Source organism: Rhipicephalus microplus, chromosome 2 (assembly GCF_043290135.1).
Source record: "Rhipicephalus microplus isolate Deutch F79 chromosome 2, USDA_Rmic, whole genome shotgun sequence".
Taxonomy (NCBI): domain Eukaryota; kingdom Metazoa; phylum Arthropoda; class Arachnida; order Ixodida; family Ixodidae; genus Rhipicephalus; species Rhipicephalus microplus.
In genome coordinates, this window is record NC_134701.1 from 121144847 (window position 1) to 121169879 (window position 25033).

General features: G+C 41.2%; 2 protein-coding genes across 2 annotated transcripts in view; one reads left to right on the forward strand and one right to left on the reverse strand.

Annotated features, from left to right (window-relative positions):
- The window catches only part of LOC119170766 (venom metalloproteinase BumaMPs1-like), a 186003-nt gene that overhangs the window by 156261 nt on the left and 4709 nt on the right, over window positions 1-25033 (forward strand). The gene's annotated exons all lie outside the window — the stretch shown is intronic.
- Window positions 12715-24517, reverse strand: LOC142784031 (uncharacterized). Its single transcript, XM_075882655.1, has 5 exons — window positions 23223-24517; window positions 22431-22688; window positions 21712-21756; window positions 21021-21163; window positions 12715-12756 (listed from the first exon to the last, which is right to left on the reverse strand). The coding sequence occupies exons 2-5, from the start codon at window positions 22525-22527 to the stop codon at window positions 12715-12717; spliced, it is 327 nt and encodes a 108-aa protein (XP_075738770.1). The 5' UTR covers window positions 22528-22688; window positions 23223-24517.

Here is a 25033-nt window from a genome sequence, read left to right on the forward strand (position 1 = left end):
AAGTACATTACGAAGGCTACGCATTTGCCACCTGCACACGTCAGTGGCAAAAAAAAAAAAAGACTTTGAAGCTCTGCTAGCAAATAAATATGTTGTCAAGCATGAAATATTACACTATATCTTGGAGGCTTGACATAGCTTGGAAATTATATCATAAAACGGTACTGCTATGTGTTTCGGTTTCGGTTTCGGTTTTGAGGTCTCGGGGCAACTGCGCATCGCCATCGTCAACACGCAGACTTTGAATTGGGTGGTAACATGTCGTGTGCGTGTTTGCTGCAGGCTGACGGTGGTTTATTATTTTACTATTCATTTGCTTTGTCAGGGACGCGTACTTATACGGCTTGCACAGTTTAACTTGTGCTAACAGTAGATACAGTACGTGTCACTGCAATCTGTGGCGTGTCGGCTAGTACAGAACAACTTCGGTGCGGCGGTGTGTGTGTCCTCTGTCAACGGCTTTCGTTGAAGCTTGTGCCCGCCACAAGCAGGGTATTTCCGATCAAGCAATCAACGGACTGTACGCTGGGAGCTACACGGAGAACGCTTTTGGATTTCGTGCTATTGCTTAAAAGGTAAGCTTTCGTGTATGCGAACAACGAAGTGCAGAAGTGCGTTCCTGCCTGCCAACTCCCGATTTGCCCGCGATACTCGTAATTGCAGGAAGCGACCGTCTCATGGCGTCGGTAGCTTCGTGACCTTCGCTCGCTGTGGGCTTATCAGCTGCGATGTCTCAACAGTCGCAGTGTTCGTGAACCTCGCTTCGGGGCATGGTTAAAGAAAACGGGGGGATGTGCCCCGCGCAGATAAACCTTACGGCATTCGGCAGCGGGTGGGAAAACAAAGGGGGGGGGCTGAGCGAGCCGAGGTGGGCGAAAGAAATGGCATAATAATAATAATAATAAAAACGAAGCAGATCAACGGTAAAAGAGGCGCCAGCTGTCAGTTAGCGGGACTGCAGTGGACAAATGGGGCGCGTTTATTACGCGGGAGAAAAAAAAATCCAGATTTCTATGACTGAAGATAGGGGTGCGTTTTTAATGCGAGTAAATACGCTATTTAAAGCAACAATTGAAAAATACTTAAACTTTGTATCAGTACCCCTTTGATGCCTGCGCTTTGCAGCGGTGTGACGTGTTTTGTTAAAAATCGTGCAGCTAACCAAGGAATTTATATGTACCTTGTTTAATCAGTGATTCGCGCTTTTTATGCCTTGCTAGGTTTGTTTATATTTATACTAGTATATCGTAAATAATCAGGTTATAGAAATATTGATCTGCTTTAATAAGGGATTGAATAGCCACACTCAATTGCACACATCTTTTTGCATTTTTGCACCATTGTACTGCGGCACATAGAATATTGTAGAATAGAATGTTTCTGTATATTTTGGTGTAGGGTTTTGCGATGTGGTTACATATGAAAGCTTAGCCAAAGTGTACCAACAAACACGCACACAAAACTTTCAGTTAGACTGATACAGCACAGATGATAATGGTGTAGGCATAGTTAGCCACTAAAGAACACGCTCGCGAAAAACAAAATGAGGATGGCGACACAGGTGGCTGTAAATGAAAGCAGGCAGACCTAACAGCTCTTGTCTGTTTCATGCATTTTGTCTGTGCAGGTTTCATCCTTACGAATGTAAGGACACTGATCCAACTAATAAGCCCTCCATTCATATATTCCTGTTAGCTACTTCTCCAATATAACATGAATTTTTTAAATTACACATATTTATGTTCCAACAGTTCAGAGCTTATTGAGCATATATTTAACTTACTTGTGATACATTATCTGTTGCATGGCTGTTTTTATGAATTAAAAAAAATTCAACTGCGAATGAGGTGCTTATGCATGCACTCGAAGAATAGGGTTAGCACGTCTTATTTATTCTTGAGAGTAGTCAGTTTTACTCGTGGCCTAAAGTAATCATTTTGTTGACCAATAAGCAACCTGTGAAAGACATAAAATTATCGAGTACACCAAATTTATGTAACTGGAGAAGAAATTTAGAGGTGAGCTTCCACAAATACACAGTGCTGTTTTTCCAGCAGCAGTTGTCATATTGTAAGTGCTGTTGATCCTTCCATATTGGGGCTTGCTCGATGTTTTACACTATTTTCACACAGTAGATTGTACATCTGTGATGTGTACATGTCTACACAACGATCCTTCAAAGTAAATGATAAATATTGCTACTTTTCTGTCTGAATGGGTTTATATAATTTTTTGTATCAACCATTGTAGTGGCCAATTGGTTAGGGTATTCTAGCTTAGCAAGAAAACTTGGTATAAACGCTGCAATTTGAGCTTCCCAGTATATTTCAAGCTTTTTGGTAGGTGCATGATTCAAGAGAGAAGCACTGTTTCACCACCACCACGGTGGTGAAAAAACCATACTCAAACATGGCACTTGCATTCGTACACTAATATGTACAGATGCTTGTAAACGTAAAAGTGAATAGGGGTAAAGCTGAAAGTGGAGAAGCTGGAGCTTTTTATTATATGACACATCATAATGAGGTTCTGATTGTTCCCAGTATTTTTTAAATGCTTAGTTGAATGTTCTGCATCTCTTACATGCAGAATGTTGAAAGGAAAGCACACTACGTCTTCTACGATGGACTAGGTGCTGACAATGCAGTGCACTCTTCATCACAACCTGAAAGCAGCTGTTCCGGGCTCACGACCTCACTCAAAGGGTCACAGCAGTGGTGGACGCTACTCATAGGGTGCACCAAATATCTTGTACATTTTAGGAACATTCCTCTGATGGGAAAGGCTTCATCTCAAGCTATGTGTCCTATATACCTATTTATATTTTCAATATAAGTATCAGTTTGCCATCAGATCAGCAGCAGTGCGTGTAGAAAACTGTGTACAATGCATAATGTTACAGTTGTATGAAAAACTGGAGATGGCCTAGATGTCTCCAGCTTAAAAGATTGATCCACTAATGGGCCAATCCACGCCAAACATCCCAGCTATTTTTTGGCGACCATCTCAAATGTATTAAAAAAAATTGTGATGACTTACTGCATTGAAAACAGTTAAACAGTAAAATAATTTCAAAAGAAAAAAATTTTCGGTCACGTAGTTGCCTTCTGAACTTACTGGAATGTCGTTTCAGTGTGGTTTGTGGGAAGGTAGTTTAAAAGTACTGCTCATTGCTTCGATACCAAAATTTGTCTACATGTTAAGTACAAGTTCATGTGTAAAGTGTTTGAAGCGCAGTAATATTAGTGCAATTTCACTGGCACATACGCCTCCAAGACTAACAATGTGCTTGATACGACTGGTTGGTGCTGTATGGTAGACAAAGAAAGTGATTAACAGTGCAAAGGACAAGAAGGGAAAGAAGAAACGAGAACAGAGCCCTGAACAAACAATCAAAGTTTATTGCAAACCAATTGCAATATATAGAAAACAGAATCTGCGCATAACCACGCACCATAAGCTGAATCGCACATACATGCACCATACAGCCTACCTTATCAACAACCGGTCATGTAAATGGACCCAAGATAACTAACTTCACAGCAGTTAAGAAAAATTGAGGGTACGCTAACACAGGAAGCACCAAGTTGTTGAATATAGAAAGCTTCACTAATCTCGTTCTCGCGCTGATTTTTATATCCCCCGTGATCAAACACTTCTCGAGAATTGGCTGACAACAAGACTTATTACAATGGTCTGCCAAGTGGCTGGGAAGGAAACCTTTTAGAGAGTTAGCGTACCCCCTCAACCGATCATTCATGCATCGCCCTGTTTGGCCAATGTAACCATGCCCAAAAGTAAAAAAATATCTTGTAGAGAATCGCTAAAACACATTCAAGATGGCATGTAGCGTGTTTCTTAGTGCATTCTTCTTTCTTAGGTCCTTCGCTGTTGACCCTGTGACATAGCCCAGCGAGTTTATCGCGTGCGCAGAACACAACTCTGACACCTATTTTGCCAGTGACCTTCTTTAGCCTTTGGGAAACTTCGTGTATGTAGGGAATAACAGCCTTGCTAGAATGAGGCTTGTTGAGTTAGCTGTTGCTTTGTCTCTTATCAACCACTCTTAGTGACGTTAGGAGAGTCTCGGCAATGGAAGTTAGCTCGGGATTAGAAAAGCCTCCTTGTTGAAGGCAGTGAACTTGGTGCGCGAAACTGCACTCTATCTGGCGGTGACAAGAGCCAGTTAAAATTGCCTTCAGGCAGGAAAAAGCGATGCTTCACTTGATCAGCTTAGAATGGGCGGACGTAAAAACAGAGGTTCTTTCTTGAGCATGACTCGTACCGCCAACATACATGATGAACAAAAAAAAGCATTTCTAATTCTAGACATCGTAGCTTGTCCTCAGAAATAAACTCCAACGTTATTTCTAGTTTCTTCATTTCACACCCGAAAACGTCAAATATCTCATCAGTGGTTCGCTGAGGGTCAGATTGATCAATGCGGTAAAGCACTAAAAAGTCCTCAACGTAGTTGAACACTTTAACTGTACTCGTGTGATCAAAGTTAGCCATGAGACTTCTTTCATACTACGCGAGTAAAAAGTCACAAAGAACCGGTGCTAAACTTGAGCCATTGCACACATTTGCACCGGTGAGACATTTTTTGGCGTGAAATGATGCAACTGGAATTAAAGTCGGAGTTCGATTCATGACGACAAGTTACGATGCCTTGACTTGGAAATGCTTCTTTGGTTGACCATGTATATTGGCGGTACGAACCTTTCTCAAGAAAAAGCCTTCTTTTTACGTCCACTAATTCTAAGCTAGTCAAGCAAAGCATCGCTTTTTCCTGCCTAAAGGCAATTCTAACTGACTCTTGTCACCGCCAGATAGAGTGCAGTTTCTCGTTCTAAGTTCACTGCCTTCAACAAGCAGGCTTTTCTAATCCCCTGCTAACTTCTATTGCCAAGACTCTCTTAACGTCACTAAGATCGCCTGATGAGACACAAAGCAAGAGTTAACTCAACAAGCCTCATTCTAGCAAGGCTGTTATTCCCTACGTACACGAAGTTTCCCATAGGCTAAAGAAGGTCACTGGAAAAATAGGTGTAAGAGTTGCATTGTGCGCACGCGACAAGCTCGCTGGCCTATGTCGCAGGGTCAACAGCGAAGGACCTGAGAAAGAAGCATGCACTAAGAAACACGCTATGCACCAAGTTGAATGTGTTTTAGCTATTCTCTACAAGATATTCTTTACTTGTGGACATCGGCCAAACAGGGCGATGCATGAATGATCGGTTGAGGGAGCACGCTAACTCTCTAAAAGGTTTCCTTCCCAGCCACTTGGTAGACCATTGTAATAAGTCTTGTTGACAGCCAATTCTTGACAAGTGTTTGAATACGGGGGATATAAAAATCGGCGCGAGCACGAGATTGGTGAAGCTTTCTATATTCAAGAACTCGGCGCTTCCTGTCTTAGCGCACCCTCAATTTTTTTAACTGCTGTGAAGTTAGTTATCTGGGGTCCACTTATATGACCGGTTGTCGATAAGGTAGGCCGTATGGTGCATGTATGTGCAATTCAGCTTATAATGCGTGGTTATGCACAGATTCTGTTTTCTGTATATTGCAGTTGGTTTGCAATAAATTTTGGTTGTTTGTTCAGGGCTCTGTTCTCGTCTCATCTTTTCTTTCTTGTCATTTGCGCTGTTAAGCACTTTCTTTGTCTACTACGCCTACAAGAACTTAGCCAACATGTGTTATGAATGTCTGACTAATAAATACTAACTACACAAAAGGTATATTTTGAGGAAATAATATTATGAGACTTCTTAAGCTGCTAAACATTACGAGAAAAAATTACGAGTTTCGCAGAATCGTCATTTTCGTTTATATTGAGACCCGATTTGCACTGTGGAGTGGTCCAAATAAATATGACCTTCAAAGCTAAATCGAAAGGAAAAAAAAAGGTATTTTCATGTGCCAATTGTTATCATTACATTTTTTTGTTTTAAGGAAGAAAATAAGTTTTGAACTTTCCCATTGATGAAAATAGGAAATTTCAAGGTGGCAGCTGTCGTATGACGAAATGGGAAGATAGGCACCTATGGAAATGCTAAAAAAATATTTTCTTCCTTAAAACAAAAAAATTCAATAATAGTATATGAAAAGAAGTGTTCATTTGCTTTCAATTTATGTATAAAGGTAATTTTCCTGTTAAGCCACCACATGGCGTAAATAGCATCTGAATATGATCAAAAATTACGATTTTGTAGAATTTATGATTTTTTCTCATAAAGTTTACCAGCTTGATAAGTCTCAAATATTTTTTTCTCAACATATACCTTGCGTGGAGTAGGTATTCACTACACAGATATTCATACAAACTGTAGTATTGCAATAAAGAAATTACAAACATAGCACATTTTGGATAAATTCTTAGAAGCATATGTGCCAGTATAGTTGCAATAATATTACTGAGCTTCAAACACCTTACACAAGAACCTTTACTCAACATGTAGACCAAGTTTGGTATAGAACGTACTTTTAAAATAAATTTTTTCACACACACCCAAACGACATCCCGGAAAGTTCTGATGGCAACCTTGCGACCAAACATTTTTTCTCTCCGAAATATCCTACCGTTTCACTGCTTTCAATACAGTTCATCAGCACAATATTTTTCGAATGCATTTGAGATGGTCGCCGAAGCGGCTGGGCGTTTAGCATGAAATCACCCTAACAGTGAGTAATGAACACAGAAAAAGGTCCTATGCTTAATAAGCCCTTTATTTACCAAAAAATATACTGAAAGTGCCTCCTCTGAGGCACTGTATAGTGCCGCTTTTTTCACAGTTCTAAGGGAACTAACTGCACGTGCTATTGTTGTTTACATGTGCAGCAGTAGCATTAATATGTAGTAGAACTTGCTGTTGGGATAGTTGGTGCATGTTTGCATCAAATATTAGTCAATTTTGTGCCAAAATGACGACCACACAAACGAAGAAAACACATAAACGGAATGGGCACTCCTTTGCAATTGTTGATTTCTTGAGGAAATAGGCTGATATAAACCCACTTTTTGTCAACGCTTGTGCAACCTACTCGGGCCGTCCCTTACCTAATCACGCTATAGGACACATGATCGCTAGGTACCGTGCTTCCAGCTCATACATGATGAGTGAAGTTTTGCTAACGCAATTGATACCCCTTTTCTTTTGTGAAAGCCCATCAAAATGGCTCTTGGTGTGAATCCACATGAAGTGACATGTGCTCTTGAACGGGCAACGTCGTTATTGTTTGCCGTAAGGGCGTGTTCCCTCGCTCGATCATTGATGTAGCACCTCGTCGTCTGGCTAACATGTGTCTTTCTGCACGATAGGGGTATTTTGTAAACCACTTCAGTGGCAGACTTCGTGAATGGCCACGCATGCTTCTTTTTACAGCCTTTCAGCTGCTCAGCATAATTTTCAGCGATGCACTGGCGCAATTTTGCTAGTTTGTTAGGGGCACGAACACGATCAGTACTTCATGCCGGCTTGCCACCTTTTTAAGGTTGTACGTATGAATATATAGTACATTATGAATATAAGGTACAAACAGCTGCTAGTGAGCACCCGTCCTGGTCATGTGTTTTCTTTGTGCGGTTGTGGTTTTGATGTGAAATTGACTATTCAATTCAGGCATTCATGTCTATTCACAGCACATGTTTAATGTCTGTAGCAAAATATTACATGATATTTTCGTATTCATATTTGCATGTTCAAGAGAATAGCAGCCGTGCCAATTGTGTCAATTGGATACAATTTCCTAATTTTGCTCAAAACCATTATGAAATGCCCAACCAGCCTCAATTATTTCTCAGTATTGTTAATTGTATCAAGAAACATAAAATCCATTATTCAACTTAAGTTTGGGCATCACCATCCAATTGATTGATGTGTGCAGTTTAATGTCCTAAAGCCACCATTTGATTATGAGACGCTTTAGGGGAGGGCTCCAGAAATGTCGGCCGCCTGGGGTTCTTGTGCACTCAAATCTAAGGAAATGGGCCTACAGCATTTCTGCCTGCATGAAAAATGCAGCTGAGTACTTTGGCGACTAAACCATCGAGGTGGGGTCATCATCATCCAATCTTATACAGATGTGCCAACCGTAATTGTAACTTTTAATTGACTATATTCTAACCTCACAGCAAAAGAAAAGAGTAGAACAGTTTAGAAGAAAGTTCTACCCCCCCCCCCCTTTCTATGACGTCCATAACGCTTTTTAAGTCGCTTTTGCCAGAATACGCTTTCGCTCTGCGGAAAAGTGCTTTTTGATTTACAGGACACAAAATATTTTTGTCCCTATATTACTCTGTCATGCAGATGCCATTCAATAACGAGTACTAGTATAAGTGCTGGCCGTCTTTCAGAGTGATTTATGAGGTTTTTGCAGCCTTAAGCGACGATAAAGAAAATCGTATGCCACTTTTTTTCTTTTCGCCACCCCCTTGAGCTCCTCCTTTACGAATATCTGGAATTTCTGGGTCGCCTGTCAAACAGTTGGACAAGCTCACCAAATGCTACTGCGAGTTTTACACTCGTATTTTAGAACGTCCCTTCACTAAATGCTTCACCTTGACTTGAGAATATTGATTCCAGCGCAGTCTCTAGGCAGAGCAAGTCACTCAATATCAGGGATAATCTGCTGCGATTCTCAAGAAACGCAGCATCATTTTTAGACAAGCGGTGGCGCTGTGCTCAGCTAGTACAAGTGAAGGATGAGATTCAAGTCGAGGAGCATTCGTATATAGGGAGGATAGCATTGTTTGCACTGTGGGACAGTTCAAGAGTGCTTTTGTTGAAGTAGCTGCACTCTCGTGTATTTTGAATGAATTAGCGTATGTTAAATAATTTCTACATATACTTTTTTGTGTGTGTGATTCAGTATAATTTGTTGTACTACAGTAAATTTGGAGCCCCACCGCGGTGGTCTAGGGGCTATGGTACTCGGCTGCTGACCCCCAGGTCTTGGGATCGAATCATGGCTGCGGTGTCTGCACTTCCGATGAAGGCAGAAACGCTGTAGGCCCGTGTGCTCAGATTTAAGTGCACGTTAAAGAACCCCATGTGTTTAAAATTTCCGGAGTCCTCCACTACGACGTTTCTCATAACCATATGGTGGTTTGGGGACGTTAAACTGCACATATCAATCAATGCTGTAAATTTGAAATTTCAAGCTCAAAAATGCTGTGTTTGTTTTTCCTGAAACCTGCTCCAAATTTAGATTTTCTCCCTAGAAAAGCAAGATATGATGCTCCAAAATATTGCTCCAGATGATAGCTTGGCTGCTCCACCTCTGCTAGCTGTAAGTGGTTACTCTTTCACCCTGGTTTTGTGTGCCCATTTTATGTTCTTTGATGTTGCATTGTTTCAGGGGGACATATTATGTGATGCGCTTGATATTTTACATCTTTAAATCAATTATTCTGCATGGTTAGTATCTAGTGACACTGTTAAGCTATTGTAATTTTGCCTATTGTTTTCACTCCTGTATTATTGTTTCCCCAGTATTCTGAATGTCTGAACACACAAGGGTTATTGTGAAATGAAAATGCCATTTTAAGACTGTTTTGTCATTACATTCATTAGAATACCACTAGCCTTGCATAATATGCATAAGGCATGCCACAACACATGCAAACTGTGGCGTATCATTGTGGTAATTGTAGTGTGCATTGATATATTATTTCAGTATATTTGAGAAACAAGGCATGCTGCATTGCACTACTCTTCCTGCTGTTTGTATGCTTCACTGCACTGTGCTTTTGTGCTGCATTGAAGCATGTTAAAATTAGTTGTTCATTCTTAAGTGCAAATAAAGGCTCTTTTGTTGTACTTTGATATGCATGCATTGGTCGTTAGAGCTCCATGCCGTACCATTGATGTCTGATTTCCGGTCTTCTTTTGTAGCAAATGGCATTCTGCTTTGCACTATTGAAAAAGGCTTTTTATTAAGGTACAATTTGTCTCTGAATCCTGTATGTTCTCTGTGCCTAATAAAATAAAGCTTGAATTCGTTTTGCACAATGGCATGACTTTGTGAACGTTGTGTTATGTGTGGCAGCTCATTTTGAGTGATGCCTTTGCATTAAGCTACGATTACGTGTTATATGCCGTGCTTCATATATGCACCATAAAAGCTGTGCTCAGGCCAGGATTACCACACTGTGGCAGGAGCCACTACAATAGGACATCTGCACATAAAAGGTCTAGCTAAAGGGTAAGCTTTCACGTGCTTCCACAGGGGCTTACTGGAAAGGGGTAACTTTCGAATTATGGTATTTTTGCATGGGTGTTGGGGCATTATTCAGCATGAACACCCCCACACCCTTTTTGCTGTTTGAGCAATTACACCCCTACACTACTTTTGTTTTTTTAAGGGTGTTAGGGTGTCATAGCAATATTACACCCTTACGCCCTTGAGATTACTTGGGTACATTCGCTTTTACACCCTCACTCCCTTAAGGCCACTTGGGTGTACATTTGTCTTTACACCCGAAGAAATGTTTGTGCCATAGGGTGTAAATTCGGAAATCCGCCCCACGATATAGGTGTAGCCCTGCTTGATACACCCATTTCGTGGGGTGTTGGGGTGTGAGTTATAGACACTATAAAACACCTATATGGGTGTAATTTGGTTTACAGTGAATTCTCGCTGCCCAGCGGCTTCTCCCGTCGCTCCACCGTAGAATGTTGCGTTTAAAATAAGCAACATTACTCTAAACAGTATTGAAAGCAGAAAAAAAGTTCATTTGGTCAGCCAGGCTCAAAGTGAAGCCGCAGACCAATAACCCATCACATGTTGCACACCAACAACGTGCCCACTGGGCCTCGAAAAATAAACGCGGTAGGGCTAACAACTGGCAAAAACAATGACGTGATTTTCTTGCAAAAAAGCAAAATTAGAAATTCTCAAAATTAGAAATTCACATGGTCCTAAAAAAGTAGGAAGTCAAATATAGCCAAACGAGAGTCGAACTGACAATCTTCGACACGAAGCGTCCCCTACTGCGCGTCCCAGAACAGCTACTGCTGCGCCACCACTGCGCCACCAGAACAGCTAGGCGCGGCATCTAAAATGACGTCTAGATAGACGCCACCGTGCCATATAAAGAAAGTGTTGATTTGTCGGGAGACGTCGAGGCTAATCAGGGTCCTGATTGATTGATTTGTGGGGTTTAACGTCCCAAAACCACCATTTGATTATGAGAGACGCCGTAGTGGAGGGCTCCGGAAATTTTGACCACCTGGGGTTCTTTAACGTCCACCCAAATCTCAGCACACGGGCCTACAACATTTCCGCCTCCATCGGAAATGCAGCCGCCACAGCCTGGATTCGATCCCGCGACATGCGGGTCAGCAGCCGAGTACCTTAGCCTCTAGACCACCATGGCGGGGCAATCAGGGTCCTGACGCGTCCCAGCTAGCAAAATCGATTCAGCAAAATGCTGATGACTTATGAAATTACAGCAAATCAGCTAAACAGCATTGATGAAAAGGCAAAAAAATTGACATCCCTGGAAAGTGCAATACCGACTTGTGCTTACAAGGTCGCGCACTAGTAAAAAGTAGTATGTTCACTAGAACAAAGCAATACGACCTAGAAAACAAAACGAGGTGCTCTGACGTGATTATTTACGGCGTACTTGATGAAAGGGGTGAAAGGACGACATTCTTGAAGAAATAAATAATGACGAAATCATCAAGGTACTCTTAAGCTCCAACAATTTCGATAAAATGAATGCACCGTCCAAGGAAACCTGCCCCTTGGAAAACTAGGCCAATTAATATGGAAATGGTGCTGTCACAAAACGAAGGTTATAAAAACGGCAACAGGCTCAAAGGTTCTAGTTTTTCTATAGGGGAGGATTTTTCACCTCGTGTGCGTGACATTCGGAAAAAGTTGTGAGACTATGCAAAAACAAGGAAACAATCTGAATCTATGGTCTCTCTTGCCTTCGATATACTTCTTACTATTGGTTCCACTTACTAACGTAACCCTCCTCGAGAATGCGTCCTATATGTCTTGTTCATAAAAAACGACGAGGAACCAGAGCGAGGCACATTGCAGTCGCACCGCCAGAATTCAACCCAGAAAAAACCTTTCTCATACTTCCAAAACTAACATCGCTTGAAACGCTGCTTCTGAGCATTAACCCTGACTTCATAGTGGTGACAGAGACGTGGCTGACCACAGGTGTTCAAGATTTTTGAAAGCGCCACCAAGCCAGACAAATTAACTCGAGTCAGAACTGTAGTTAATTTCATAAAGGAGGAAATTCTTTTCACTGTTCTACCGGTCACAGAAGGTACAGAACGTGTTTTCTGTAGAGTAACTTTCAGTCCTCGCCCAATTCTTGGCCGTTTCGTATATCGAAGCCCTTCTGCCGACATCGAGGTGATGCGTCCATTGCATGCGTAAAGGCAGACACAAGTGTTTGAATGTAGGCTAATTGTACTTGGGAATTTTATTTTCCGAGTATAAACTGTCACGCCATACAAAGCTCCGGTATGTTAAGAGGCATGATGCTCACATAGATTGTAAGCATGACGGCGCCTGTCTCAGGCTTTACTGTATAAAGTATTACAATTTCGTGACCTTCGCCACCACTGAATCAACATGAGCATTCTATGAGTAACCCTTCATGGTTTTTTATTCATTCCCCAGCTTCCCGTGGCTGCCCAGAAAAACCTGTTCTTCCTTTCCCACCGCAACAACATGTTTTCAGGGTGGTTCTTCAGTTCCTTCAAGGCACTGGACAGCTATCTGTAGAAGGCGATCGCCACATTCTCAGCCATAGATGTCACTTTTATTTTCTTACCCCATTTTTATCACTCCCTCCTCCTACTTCTGCAGACGCTTAGACGTGCGTCCACTTAGGGCTGCAAAAATAGCGTCTTTTTACTCGTTATGCTCTTCCTCCGATCGCTCGCAGCTTGTCAGTTTTGCCTTTGTAAACCTCATAGTGTTCGAAAATATCAATGTTGCCTTTTTTAGATGAATGAAGGCTTCACACCACGCTCAGAAACAAAGTTTGGGCTTCAATAACGCTCATATATGCATTCAATTTGTAAAACAGGCGTTTATAGGCATTTAGGCACGAACACCCAAAATAGGCATATATAGGCAGTATAGAAACACCATAAAAGCCCTTCTTATCCTCTATTCGTGTCCATATATCAAAATGGCGATAAGTGATTTCTTACACTGATTTTCACATTGCCATTAGCAAAAAGAAACTGGGGCCGAATTCACAAAGCTTTCTCTTTGGCTACGCATTTTCTTAGCCAAAAGTTCTCTTATTTGGAGGGATTACTATAGCGCGGGTATGAATTTAACTTATTCGGCACTTAAGAGGGCAAGGAGGACACACGATAGCTGATGAAACGACAAGGAAAGAAAGAAGTGTGTGGCGATAATATCAAGGTAGCACGCAAAGCGTCTAGCATCGAGAGTATACGATGACAGCCAATGATTTGCTGCATCTAAGTTTCAGTTCCGCGAGCGTCTGCTACAGCGCTTACGGGATGCCGCGTACGTTGTAATAGGCGCTTTGGCGGGCTTTGCAAAGCCAAGCACTCGCCTTTCATCAACGACTGTAGCTAAAAACGAAATTGCTCGATGGCCTTAAGTCATCGAGGAATCCATGCACTATCTCGCCAAGTACAAGTAAACAAAACTCCAGGTGTACCACATAAATGAAACCACACATAAATCGATGCATGCAATGTTTGAAAATGTGCCTCGAATGTCTTCCCCTAATTAACGCGACCAGTTACCTTACATTTCATTGAAGCTGCGCTGCTACTTAACTAATTCGGTGCAATCTAGCACGGTATAGTGGTGAACGTAAGGGTGTTTTGTACCTATAGTCAAAGGTAGCCTTTGTTACAATATTCTTATTACAAAACACATGAGTTACTTTGGTGCCTGCAGACGAATTGTGCGGAAATAGATAACAGCAGTAATCAAATGAAATTGTGAGCGCAATTTCGCTGGTTCCATGCACCGCAGCATTTTTATAAAGCCAGAATGCGAGAACGTGCATACGCTTACGCTTAGGTATATGTCTACGTAAAATGAGGGAGACTCGTCGGGAGGTGTCTCAGGGCTAATGCTTTTCACAAAACACGGTGCAAATATTTCGCCCAGCGTTGTTTGAGTGCGCAAAGCAAGGGGCGTGTATACGAGTCTTGAGGTCGAGAGACGTTATCACACGTGCGAAAAGGTTGAAAAGAGTGAGAGACACTCGTTTCGGCTTCGCGAAAGCTTGAAATTGATAGATAATAAATACAATTTTCTGGCCCAGCAGACGTCAGGGAAAGTCTCCGCAAAACAGGGTCAGATGCTCGGAGAGCATAAAAAAGTGGAGTACGCGTTATGTGAGAGTGACAGCCACTCAGAAAGCGAGATGAAGTGTGACTGTCCTTAGGTGTGAGAATCAATGCTAATTAAGAGAGTTGAGTTAATGAGCCAAAACTTTCCTAAATAACGATAATGAAAGCAAACTGAGCATTCATCTAGTGAAACTGACACTAGTGACAGTGAACTCATAATAGTTGATTAGCGTTGTCACAGGCCGATATATATTTTTATTTTCTTATCTATATTTGGAAAACTATGAGAAGGTAGCGTACGTTAGAGCCGGCTATCCCAACGTCATGACAGTAATGTACAAGAATAAATAGCGCACGGTTATACAATCACACGTGACGGTTTCTATCTTCTAGTAACCTTGGGAAAACGCATTCTAACTATTTTTTCTATTTTTGACAAAGTTTCACGGGATGTTTTTGCATTTGGCTTCATTCGAAGGAATGACGATATATCAGCAATAAGGCGAACACAAGCACTGCTGCAGTGGACGAGCGGTTACAGCGCTCAACTACAATCTAGGAGGTACTTGGTTCGATTCGCAGAATCACTGAGCACTTTTTTTTTTTTCAAGAGGTTGCCCGGCCTGACATTATGCGTGGTGGCGGGTACTAAGTTTTTGAGAAGTAGGCTTTCGCACTTGCTTCTTTCACTCCCCTTTTGACCCAAAAGCGCTGTACTGTGCTCCTTCAAAAATTAAGCAATTCAGGGTTCATAATTTTCTCCTCCATCCTCTCTTATCGCAAAAGTGTCCAGTGCTGAAATACCAATATCATACCTGGTACATTACTTTTCACGTGTTTGGATATTCGACCAGCAATCAGTCTTCACGGTGTTTTGAAGAAAATCTACACATGCAGTGAGCTAACTGCTTGCAGCCAAGTTGACTGCCTTCGTAGGGACACGCTTTCGTGCTAATTTGGTGGGCATCATCACATGCAGCAAGACCAAAGAGCACGGACAGTTAGAGCTGATGCAAACAGAGTGATTAGTTTGTGTCTTCTCTCCCGCTATTTGTCATGCTGCACGCTTCAGTGTAATGTCGCTGTCAATGGTTAAAATGAACTATAGCAGTTAATCGAGTTCTGCTGAGAGGGTCCCGTATTGTCCAGAATGGAACAGAACAATGGCAATTTGATTTGTGTGATAAAGAGATACCCTGCTTTTGGCTACTAGAATAAATTTCTAAACTGAAGTTTATTTTTCATTAACAACAGTTCCAGTGCAGATGAAAGGTGCATGAACAAAAATCGTGTATTCAGCTTGACTAGGTTTGTGACCCTAATTGTAATTGCGAACCGGTATCACAGTATGCATAAATATCACACACATATACAACCACGGGTGATAGCTTGCTTATTCTGATTAAAATTGAAAGGTTGAAATCGACATATTCAACCAACGCAATGTGTACGAGATATGCCATGTAGAGTAGCTATGCTCGAAACTAATCTTCGCAGGTTCGTTCCATTTTACCCAATTTCTTGCCCATGACTGTAGGTTGGTAAATGAAACTTCTTCGAACACACATATTCTGTGTAAGGTTACATTATTTTTATGCAGTACAAAACAAATTGAAATGTATAATGGCTCAAAAGAGAAATAACTAGAAACAAATTCAGCCAAATCATTACCAAACTTACTCACCAATGATAAACGGATTCTCATTTAAAAGATACATACATACATACTTACATACATACATACATACATACATACATACATACATACATACATACACACATACATACATACATACGTACATACATACATACATACATACATACATACATACATACATACATACATACATACATACATACATACATACATACATACATACATATATGCACACACACATATACTTATGTACACCCATACATACATACATACACTCAGGTCTAAATATTAAAATGAATGGCTATAAAACAACAATTCTAATACACTCATTTTGAATATACTACAGAAAGTAACTTACGAGAGATCTCCACCGGCACTGTTATGTCTGAACACGGTGTTTCTCGAATTATCTCGCAAAAGCTTGATGCATAGTTTTCTGCTGCTGCCCAGTGACAAGCAGTTTTTATAAAAAACACAAGAATAAAGCCCTTGACAATGTCATGCTAAAGAAAAGGGCTGTGCATCAATATTTTGTACATGTCTGCAATATCACTCTGTTTATTCACATAGCTTGGCTCATTCACAACCCACTAACAAAGCATGTTAGGACACTTGGGCTGAAAGTTGGCACAGCACGAGTAAATTCTAGACAAAACATGAATAATACAATTATAAGCTACTAAGCTCCTTGGTGCAAACAGTGTTTATATTGACAGCTATAGGTGCCATTTCGTTTCCCCAAAACACACATGAATCGATGCATGCAATGTTTGAAAATGTGCCTCGAAGGTCTTCCCCTATTTAACGCGACCAGTTACCTTACATTTCATTGAAGCTGCGCTGCTACTTAACTATTTCGGTGCAATCTAGCACGGTATTGTGGTGAACGTAAGGGTGTTTTGTACCTATAGTCAAAGGTAGCCTTTGTTACAATATTCTTATTACAAGACACATGAGCGACTTTGGTGTTTGCAGACGAATTGTGCGGAAATAGATAACAGCAGTAATCAAATGAAATTGTGAGCGCAATTTCGCTGGTTCCATGCACCACAGCATTTTTATAAAGCCGGAATGCGAGAACGTGCATACGCTTACGCTTAGGTATATGTCTACGTAAAATGAGGGAGACTGATTGGGAGGTGTCTCAGTGCTAATGCTTTTCACAAAACACGGTGCAAATATTTCGTCCAGCGTTGTTTGAGTGCGCAAACAAAGCAAGGGACGTGTATACGAGTCTTGAGGTCGAGAGACGTTATCACACGTGCGAAAAGGATGAAGAGAGAGAGAGAGAGAGAGACTCTCGTTTCGGCTTCGCAAAAGCTTGAAATTGATAGATAATAAAGACAATTTTCTGGCCCAGCAGATGTCAGGGAAAGTCTCCGCAAAGCAGCGTCAGATGCTCGGAGAGCATAAAAAAGTGAAGTACGCGTTATATGGGAGTGACAGCCACTCAGAAAGCGAGATGAAGTGTGACTGTCCTTAGATGTGAGAATCAATGCTAATTAGGAGAGTTGAGTTAATGAGCCAAAACTTTCCTAGATAACGATAATGGAAGCAAACTGAGCATTCATCTAGTGAAAGTGACACTAGTGACAGTGAACTCATAATAGTGGATTAGCGTTGTCACAGGCCGATATGTATTTTTATTTTTTTATTTATATTTGGCAAACTATGAGAAGGTAGCCTACGTTAGAGCCGGCTATCCCAACGTCATGACAGTAATTTACAAGAATAAATAGCGCACGGTTATACAGTCACACGTGGCGGTTGCTATCTTCTAGTAACCTTGGGCAAACGCATTCTATTTTTTCTATTTTTGACAAAGTTTCACCGGACGTTTTTGCATTTGGCTTCATTCGAAGGAATGACGATATATCAGCAATAGGGCGAATGCAAGCACTGCTGCAGTGGACGAGCGGTTACAGCGCTCAACTACAATCTAGGAGGTACTTGGTTCGATTCGCAGAATCACTGAGCACTTTTTTTTTTCAAGAGGTTGCCCGGCCTGACATTATGCGTGGTGGCGGGTACTAATTTTTTGAGAAGTAGGCTTTCGCTTTTGCTTCATTCACTCCTATTTTGACCCAAAAGCGCTGTACTGTGCTCCTTCAAAAATTAAACAATTCAGGGTTCATAATTTTCTCCTCCATCCTCTCTTATCGCAAAGTGTCCAGTGCTGAAATACCAACATCATACCTGGTATATTACTTTTCACGTCTTTGAATATTCGACCAGCAATCAGTCTTCACGGTGTTTTGAACAAAATCTACACATGCAGTGAGCTAACTGCTTGCAGCCAAGTTGACGGCCTTTGTAGGGACGTGCTTTCGTGCTAATTTGGTGGGCATCATCACATGCAGCACGACCAAAGAGCACGGACAGTTAGAGCTGACGCAAACAGAGTGATTAGTTTGTCTCTTCTCTCCCGCTATTTGTCATGCTGCACGCTTCAGTGTAATGTCGCTGTCAATGGTTAAAATGAACTATACCAGTTAATCGAGTTCTGCTGAGAGGGTCCCATATTGTCCAGAATGGAACAGAACAATGGCAATTTGATTTGTGTGATAAAGAGATACCCTGCTTTTGGTTACTAGAATAAATTTCTAAACTGAAGTTTATTTTTTATTATCAACAGTTCCAGTGCAGATGAAAGGTGCATGGACAAAATTTGTGTATTCAGCTTGACTAGGTTTGTCACCTTAATTGTAATTGCGAACCGGTATCACAGTATGCATAAATATCACACACATATACAACCACGGGTGATAGCTTGCTTATTCTGATTAAAATTGAAAGGTTGAAATCGACATATTCAACCAACGCAATGTGTACGAGATATGCCATGTAGAGTAGCTATGCTCTAAACTAATCTTCGCAGGTTCGTTCCATTTTACCCAATTTCTTGCCCATGACTGTAGGTTGGTAAATGAAACAAATTCTTTGAACACACATATTCTGCGTAAGGTTACATTTATTTTTTTGCAGTACAAAACAATTTGAAATGTATAATGGCTCAAAAGAGAAATAACTAGAAACAAATTCAGCCAAATCATTACGAAACTTACTCACCAATGATAAACAGATTCTCATTTAAAAAATACATATATACATACATATATGCACACACACATATACATATGTACACCCATACATACATACATACACTCAGGTGTAAATATTAAAATGAATGGCTATAAAACAACAATTCTACTACACTCATTTTGAAAATACTACAGAAAGTAACTTACGAGAAAAATCCACCGGCACTGTTATGTCTGAACATGGTGTTTCTCGAACCATCTCGCAAAAGCTTGATGCATAGTTTTCCGCTGTTTCCCAGTGACCAGCAGTTTTTATAAAAAACACAAGAATAAAGCCTTTGACAATGTCATGCTAAAGAAAAGGGCTGTGCATCAATATTTTGTACATGTCTGCAATATCACTCTGTTTATTTACATAGCTTGCTTATTCACAACCCACTAACAAAGCATGTTAGGACACTTGGGCTGAAAGTTGGCACAGCGCGAGTAAATTCTAGACAATACATGAATAATACAATTATAAGCTACAAAGCTCCTTGGTGCAAACAGTGTTTATATTGACAGCTATAGGTGCCATTTCGTTTCCCCAAAACACTTCTCAAAAGTAGAATCAACTTTATTTAGCTAAAAGTTTCTATTCTGGCGCGTCGTGTTGGCTCAACGGTGGAAGTGACTCTTTCGGCCAAGAAAACAAAGACCAATTATTTTTCCAGTTCGTGAATTCACCCCATGCTAACATTGAGGCAGCTGGTAGGAGTGCTTTTGGAGAGAGGAAACAACCACATTCCCACTAGTTGTGGCCTTGGGTAGCTACTTCACTTGGACAAAAATGATGAAAAACACTCCTCAAGAAGACTTCAAAGTTTGCACATCAACACAGTTCCCATACAGCTGTCTATTAGTCTGCTTGAAAAATATTGAGTTTACTGGTGGGCAAAGACTGTACACTATGTGAGGTGATGCTCCAGTGCACTGCATGTATGTCTTGCTGCTGGCCTCAACTGCGAAGTTGCTCAGCACATATGTGTAAAATAACAACTAATACTATGCCACTGCAAAGTAATTATGTGTCATTTGCATGAAACAGGGACCACAATAAAAGAACATAACAACATTTGCCTTCACAAAGTTAAAAAAATGTAAATAAATTTCCACAGAGTTTTCACAGTTCATCTGAGGATAGTAATATTGGTTATAAACACATTCTTACTTCCACTAACAAACTATTTTAAGATGCCAGATTCAATATTAGAATATACCAGCACTTTTGTAGGGCTAAACAATTGTACAGGCACCTAGAAAAACACAAGTGAATGCATGCTATAGCTACATATAAAAATAAATACTTTTATTTGTAGCCTGAGTAGAGCTGCATAGATGATAAGTCACTTGAATTACATTATGAACAAACCTATCAGAGCAACGTATACATTTAAAAAGTTACACTTACACAGTAGATAAGTAGACTGTTGGAGGAGGGACAGGCAGTGGGATAATACCCAAGCACTAAAATCTACTGTTAAGATATACTAGGAGTAGTGATGATCCTCTTCCTTCCAAATAAAATAATCCACATAGATTCACTTCTCAAAGCTTATACACTCATGGCATCATTGGTGCTATACAAATGAGTGTACACAGAAGGATTACATCGACTAAGTACATGATTACTGCATTCATGGCTTTACTTCTTGTACTACAAAGAATCCAAACACAGTTAGTTACCATTGGCGACCATGGATGCTGTGATTTCTGGCATGTAAATGTAGAGGCACGCAGGCACTTAACACACATGTTAAAAAGTTCATCTCAAAAATATTTGCCCACTAACACTATAGCAGCCTTTAAATTAGTGTCATAGTTTGGTATCTTCCATGCAATATTTAAATAATTTCAAATGCAAGCAAATGAACTGCTGAATAATGCACTGCTAAGAAGTTAAGCAGCAGCTTAACTTCTTTGCAGCAACAGAAAGCAACAGCAGAAAGAGCACACCACAATGTGCTCTTTCTGCTGTTGTAAACTTTGAGCAGGAGAACAGTCACTGGCAGTCCCTTTATACTTGTTGGCCTTCTGTGCTCTGTTCTTGATACACTGTACATGACAGTGGAGCACCGAACCCCTTGTTACTGCTGGAACTTAGAAAAATACAGATCATTGTTACAACCATGCTACATGCAAGAGTGTATAGTTGTCAATTATGTGCTTATATTTACAGATATTGTATTTTCAGAAGCCAATGACAAGCCTCAACACACACACACACAAACAGTGAAGACTGAAAATATATTTAATATGGTACAAGAGCAAAACTACAATGTTATAGATGAAGCCATTAAACTTCTGACAGGCATAAAAAGCCAATAGAGTTTCTTCTATTTTGACTTTACACTAGGTGCGAGAAGTAGACCACAAATAAGTTCACTAAGAAACACAAGTTAGACTGCATTACAACACAACAGCTAATGTTCATAACTTTAAGGCTGTCTAACATAGCCAGCTCACCATACCGCATATAGGAGCAAATGGGAAGTCTAGAAGACACAAAGAACTTGTGTATTTTGAGTGCTTGTTGCTGACATCTATTATTCTAAATGAAGAAAACCTTTCAGAAATGCACTCCATCAGGGGAAATAATCATACGCAACAAACACAATGGGCTCCTACAGGTGCCACCAACACTCACCATTATTGTTGATACCAGTGTCTTGCCGGATGGATATGCTGCGTCCTGCACAAAACACCAAAGGAGCGCTCCATGACTTGGATTGCATGTGTGCTAGCTGCATCGCTCTGCTGCTGAAATAGGCTAGCCACAGACAGAGAAATGAGAAGCCATGGCTTTGAAACACACTGAACGTCACCTTTAGAGATCAACAATGCATACTTAGGTCAGGTACAATTTGTAGAAAAATATATATCACTATGCAATTGTGGTGAACATGTTCGGCTGAAACACAAGCAACAGCACTGAGAGAGAAAAAGCTACATTAGGTAAAAGATGCAGTTACTGGCCTTATGCCATCTGAGGCTTCTTCAATAGGTCTTTCTCCTTGCAAGTTGAGAACAGTCAGGCAATTTTCACCCACTTGCTCTTTCCACAAGCTCGAGAGCTCAAGCTCGAGAGTTCAGTCACAACCTCGAGAGCTCAATAAGGAATCAAAGTATTTGTGCTCGTTTCAAAGCACAAGCTTTTGTGTCTCAGATTATTGGAGTTTCATTTAAAGCTGCAGGCTTTCAGCTTTCAACATTCTCAATTATCTTGTAATTTAGTTCTATAAATGTTGAATAAGAATTATGTGTAAGAATATTACAGGTATCCACTGAAAGCAACCATGCTTGGGTTTTCAATTTGTGCACAGTAAGTGGTGTTCACGTAATCGTATGTATTAAAGAAAAACTAACCTTGCAGCCAGCCATTAGGCAGTTTTGTGCCCTCGAAGCTCCCAAGCAGATCGCAGTCCTTCCAGATGAGGCTGCCATGCATGCTTCCACGCCACATCCGCTGAATAATAACAGTCCCAGCAGTGACATAGGCTTGCACAGTTAGGGAGAACGTGTCCTTCCTATATTTGTACAGGTGCTCCAAGTAATGATGACGATTGATGTGCCAGAATGTGCAACCGATGCATCACAGGACCTTAACAAACCAATCTCTGCGATCTGTGAAGAGCCAAAAACGAGATATATAAAAACAATCATTAAAAGCACTCACTTCTAATACTTATTTGAGGAAGCTATCGCTTCGTTAAATTGACCAAAATCTGCTATAGTCACTTTGTAATTAACTGAAGCCTCATGTAAAATTTACGTACCGCAATATATATGTCCTACTGAAGTATAGTACTACCAGAGTGGTAATCGTCTATAGAACTAATTTTCCAAAATAACATAAATTTTTTAAGTGCAACCTGGCTCCTGAAAAATAAATTCACATTAACTTTCCAACTATCAAACGTGGTCAATCGACAGGCCCAACCTCATAATCAAACAAGAGCTCACTTGTATCAAATCACAAAAAACTTTTTATGTACTTGCTCCATAATATATGTATGTATATAACAGTAGTAGTAAATTTTTCATGCTTCAACTTACCATGAAGAAACTGTACATCTGATGGGCTTAAAAACTTGCACACGTTATAGAACTGCGTGTATTATAGTACCGGTGAAATTTAGTTCTGCAAGGTGAACTCACCGATGGCAGCATTTGGTAGCCGTCGGTGTCATGAGGAACCAAGTACGGCCAACAGGCAAAGGGCATCTGCAGACTGGAAGCTGCCAATGACAGCAATAAAGGGCTGGCCAGGCGTGCACGTCCATTGATAAAGTGTAAGAACTGGCCATGACCGGCTGTTGTCAAGGCTCTAGTGCCGTGCAAAACGATGGCCAGACGAACTCGTAAACCTGTAGTTAGGCGATATTGGCCTACAACTTCATCCAAAGCAAGGCACCGGTGAAATATTTGCTTTTTCTGGGGGTCGGAGGGAAGCTTGACGTTCACGGGCTCTCGCTGCCACATAGAACTCTCAAGTTGTTATCGAAGAACAGTCTAGGCGCGCTTCCAAAGCAACACGACCCACAACAGAATGTAGCATCTCGCAGCTTTGGTTGATCACATCACAGCGCTAGGTCTGGGGGCCGGAGGGAAGCTTGACGTTCACGGGCTCTCGCTGCCACATAGAACTCTCAAGTTGTTACCGAAGAACTGTCTAGGCGCGCTTCCAAAGTAACACGATCCACAACAGAATGTAGCATCTCGCAGTTTTGGTTGATCACATCACAGCGCTAGGACTATGGTTATCACAAAAAGGAGAAGTGACGACTTAACAAACAAAAGCGCCAAGCTGCCCCACCACAACTTCGCAGGGCAAAACAGTTATTAACGCTGTCTTTCAATTTTCGGTCACACGAGCACAGCTTGTTCACAAGTCTTGGAACGTCAACACAGCACCACTGTTCACAACGAACATCGTTTCACTTCCGAACAGTACATTGCTCTCAAGTAAATAGAAGCGTACGGGCTAACCTGTGGCGAAGCAAGAACCGAGCGCGTAGTTCATGCGTTTCCGTACGTACTTGGGGTCACTCAAGTAACGTGTCAAAACGCTGTCAATCCGGAATGTCGCACAGCTACCAACTGAGAGACTGGAAAGTCAAGCGAACGAACTGTTACTGGCACACAAACACACATTGCAGGCTTCTCGAGTGCTAGTTGCCGTCGATACATCGACGCCGATCCCCGCTTGATAACCACACCGACGCACAGGCTTCGCTGCGCTTCACCGTACACCATTGCACTGCCACAGCTTTCCGCACTGCTTACACGCACCGAAAGGGCTGCTGTAATCACAACATATCCGGTCAAATGCTGAAGTAACTCGTGCGAGAAGCGTTTGCTGAAAGTCGCACCGACCGATACGCTGTTTAAGACGCCATGTTGTTTTCGACAACTGCGCAGCACATAAGACAATAAGAGAGCTCTTAGAAAGTACTTGAACTATTTTGACGGCGTGAAAAAATTTGCTCTTATGTGCGAGAGGGGTGATATGACGAACACGACAGGCGTGCCAGATGAAAGAAGTGTTTTGGCAACGTCATGGATTGAGCTGATGTAGAGGGTATTGCTTCACAACCAATCACAAGCTGTGCCCGTAGGCCGAGCCGTCGTCTGCTCGCGTTTGTCGTCTGCTTCGATCAGAGCATGCGATAAGACATTCGCCTTCGCAAAGCTATTATTCTCAGGTGAAGTGGTCGCTGCGTCACACAAAATACATGTCAGGGGCTCCCTCTACCTTTGAATGATGTTCGTGCGCCAAGTTAAATGGCTGGTAATTGACACAGGGATGAATTCAGCCAAGGTTTGCTGCAGAATCGTGAGGGTTTGCATACTTTCGGTGTCATACAAAGTTACGAGGGTCATTTCATTCCGATTGCTTGCCATAATATCACGGTCCATATCGGTGTCTCAACAGTGAAGGTGAAGATGCATGATTTGTTTGTAGTTCC

What these genes read in the sequence shown, in the direction of transcription:
- LOC142784031 (XM_075882655.1), bottom strand. Translation starts at nt 22,527, where the DNA reads ATGTGGCGTGGAAGCATGCATGGCAGCCTCATCTGGAAGGACTGCGAT. An exon ending in GCCTAATGGCTGGCTGCAAG is followed by an intron (nt 21,757 to 22,430) that starts GTTAGTTTTTCT and finishes TGTTTTGTGCAG; the next exon opens with GACGCAGCATATCCATCCGG. An exon ending in CACTGGTATCAACAATAATG is followed by an intron (nt 21,164 to 21,711) that starts GTGAGTGTTGGT and finishes TATTTTTCTAAG; the next exon opens with TTCCAGCAGTAACAAGGGGT.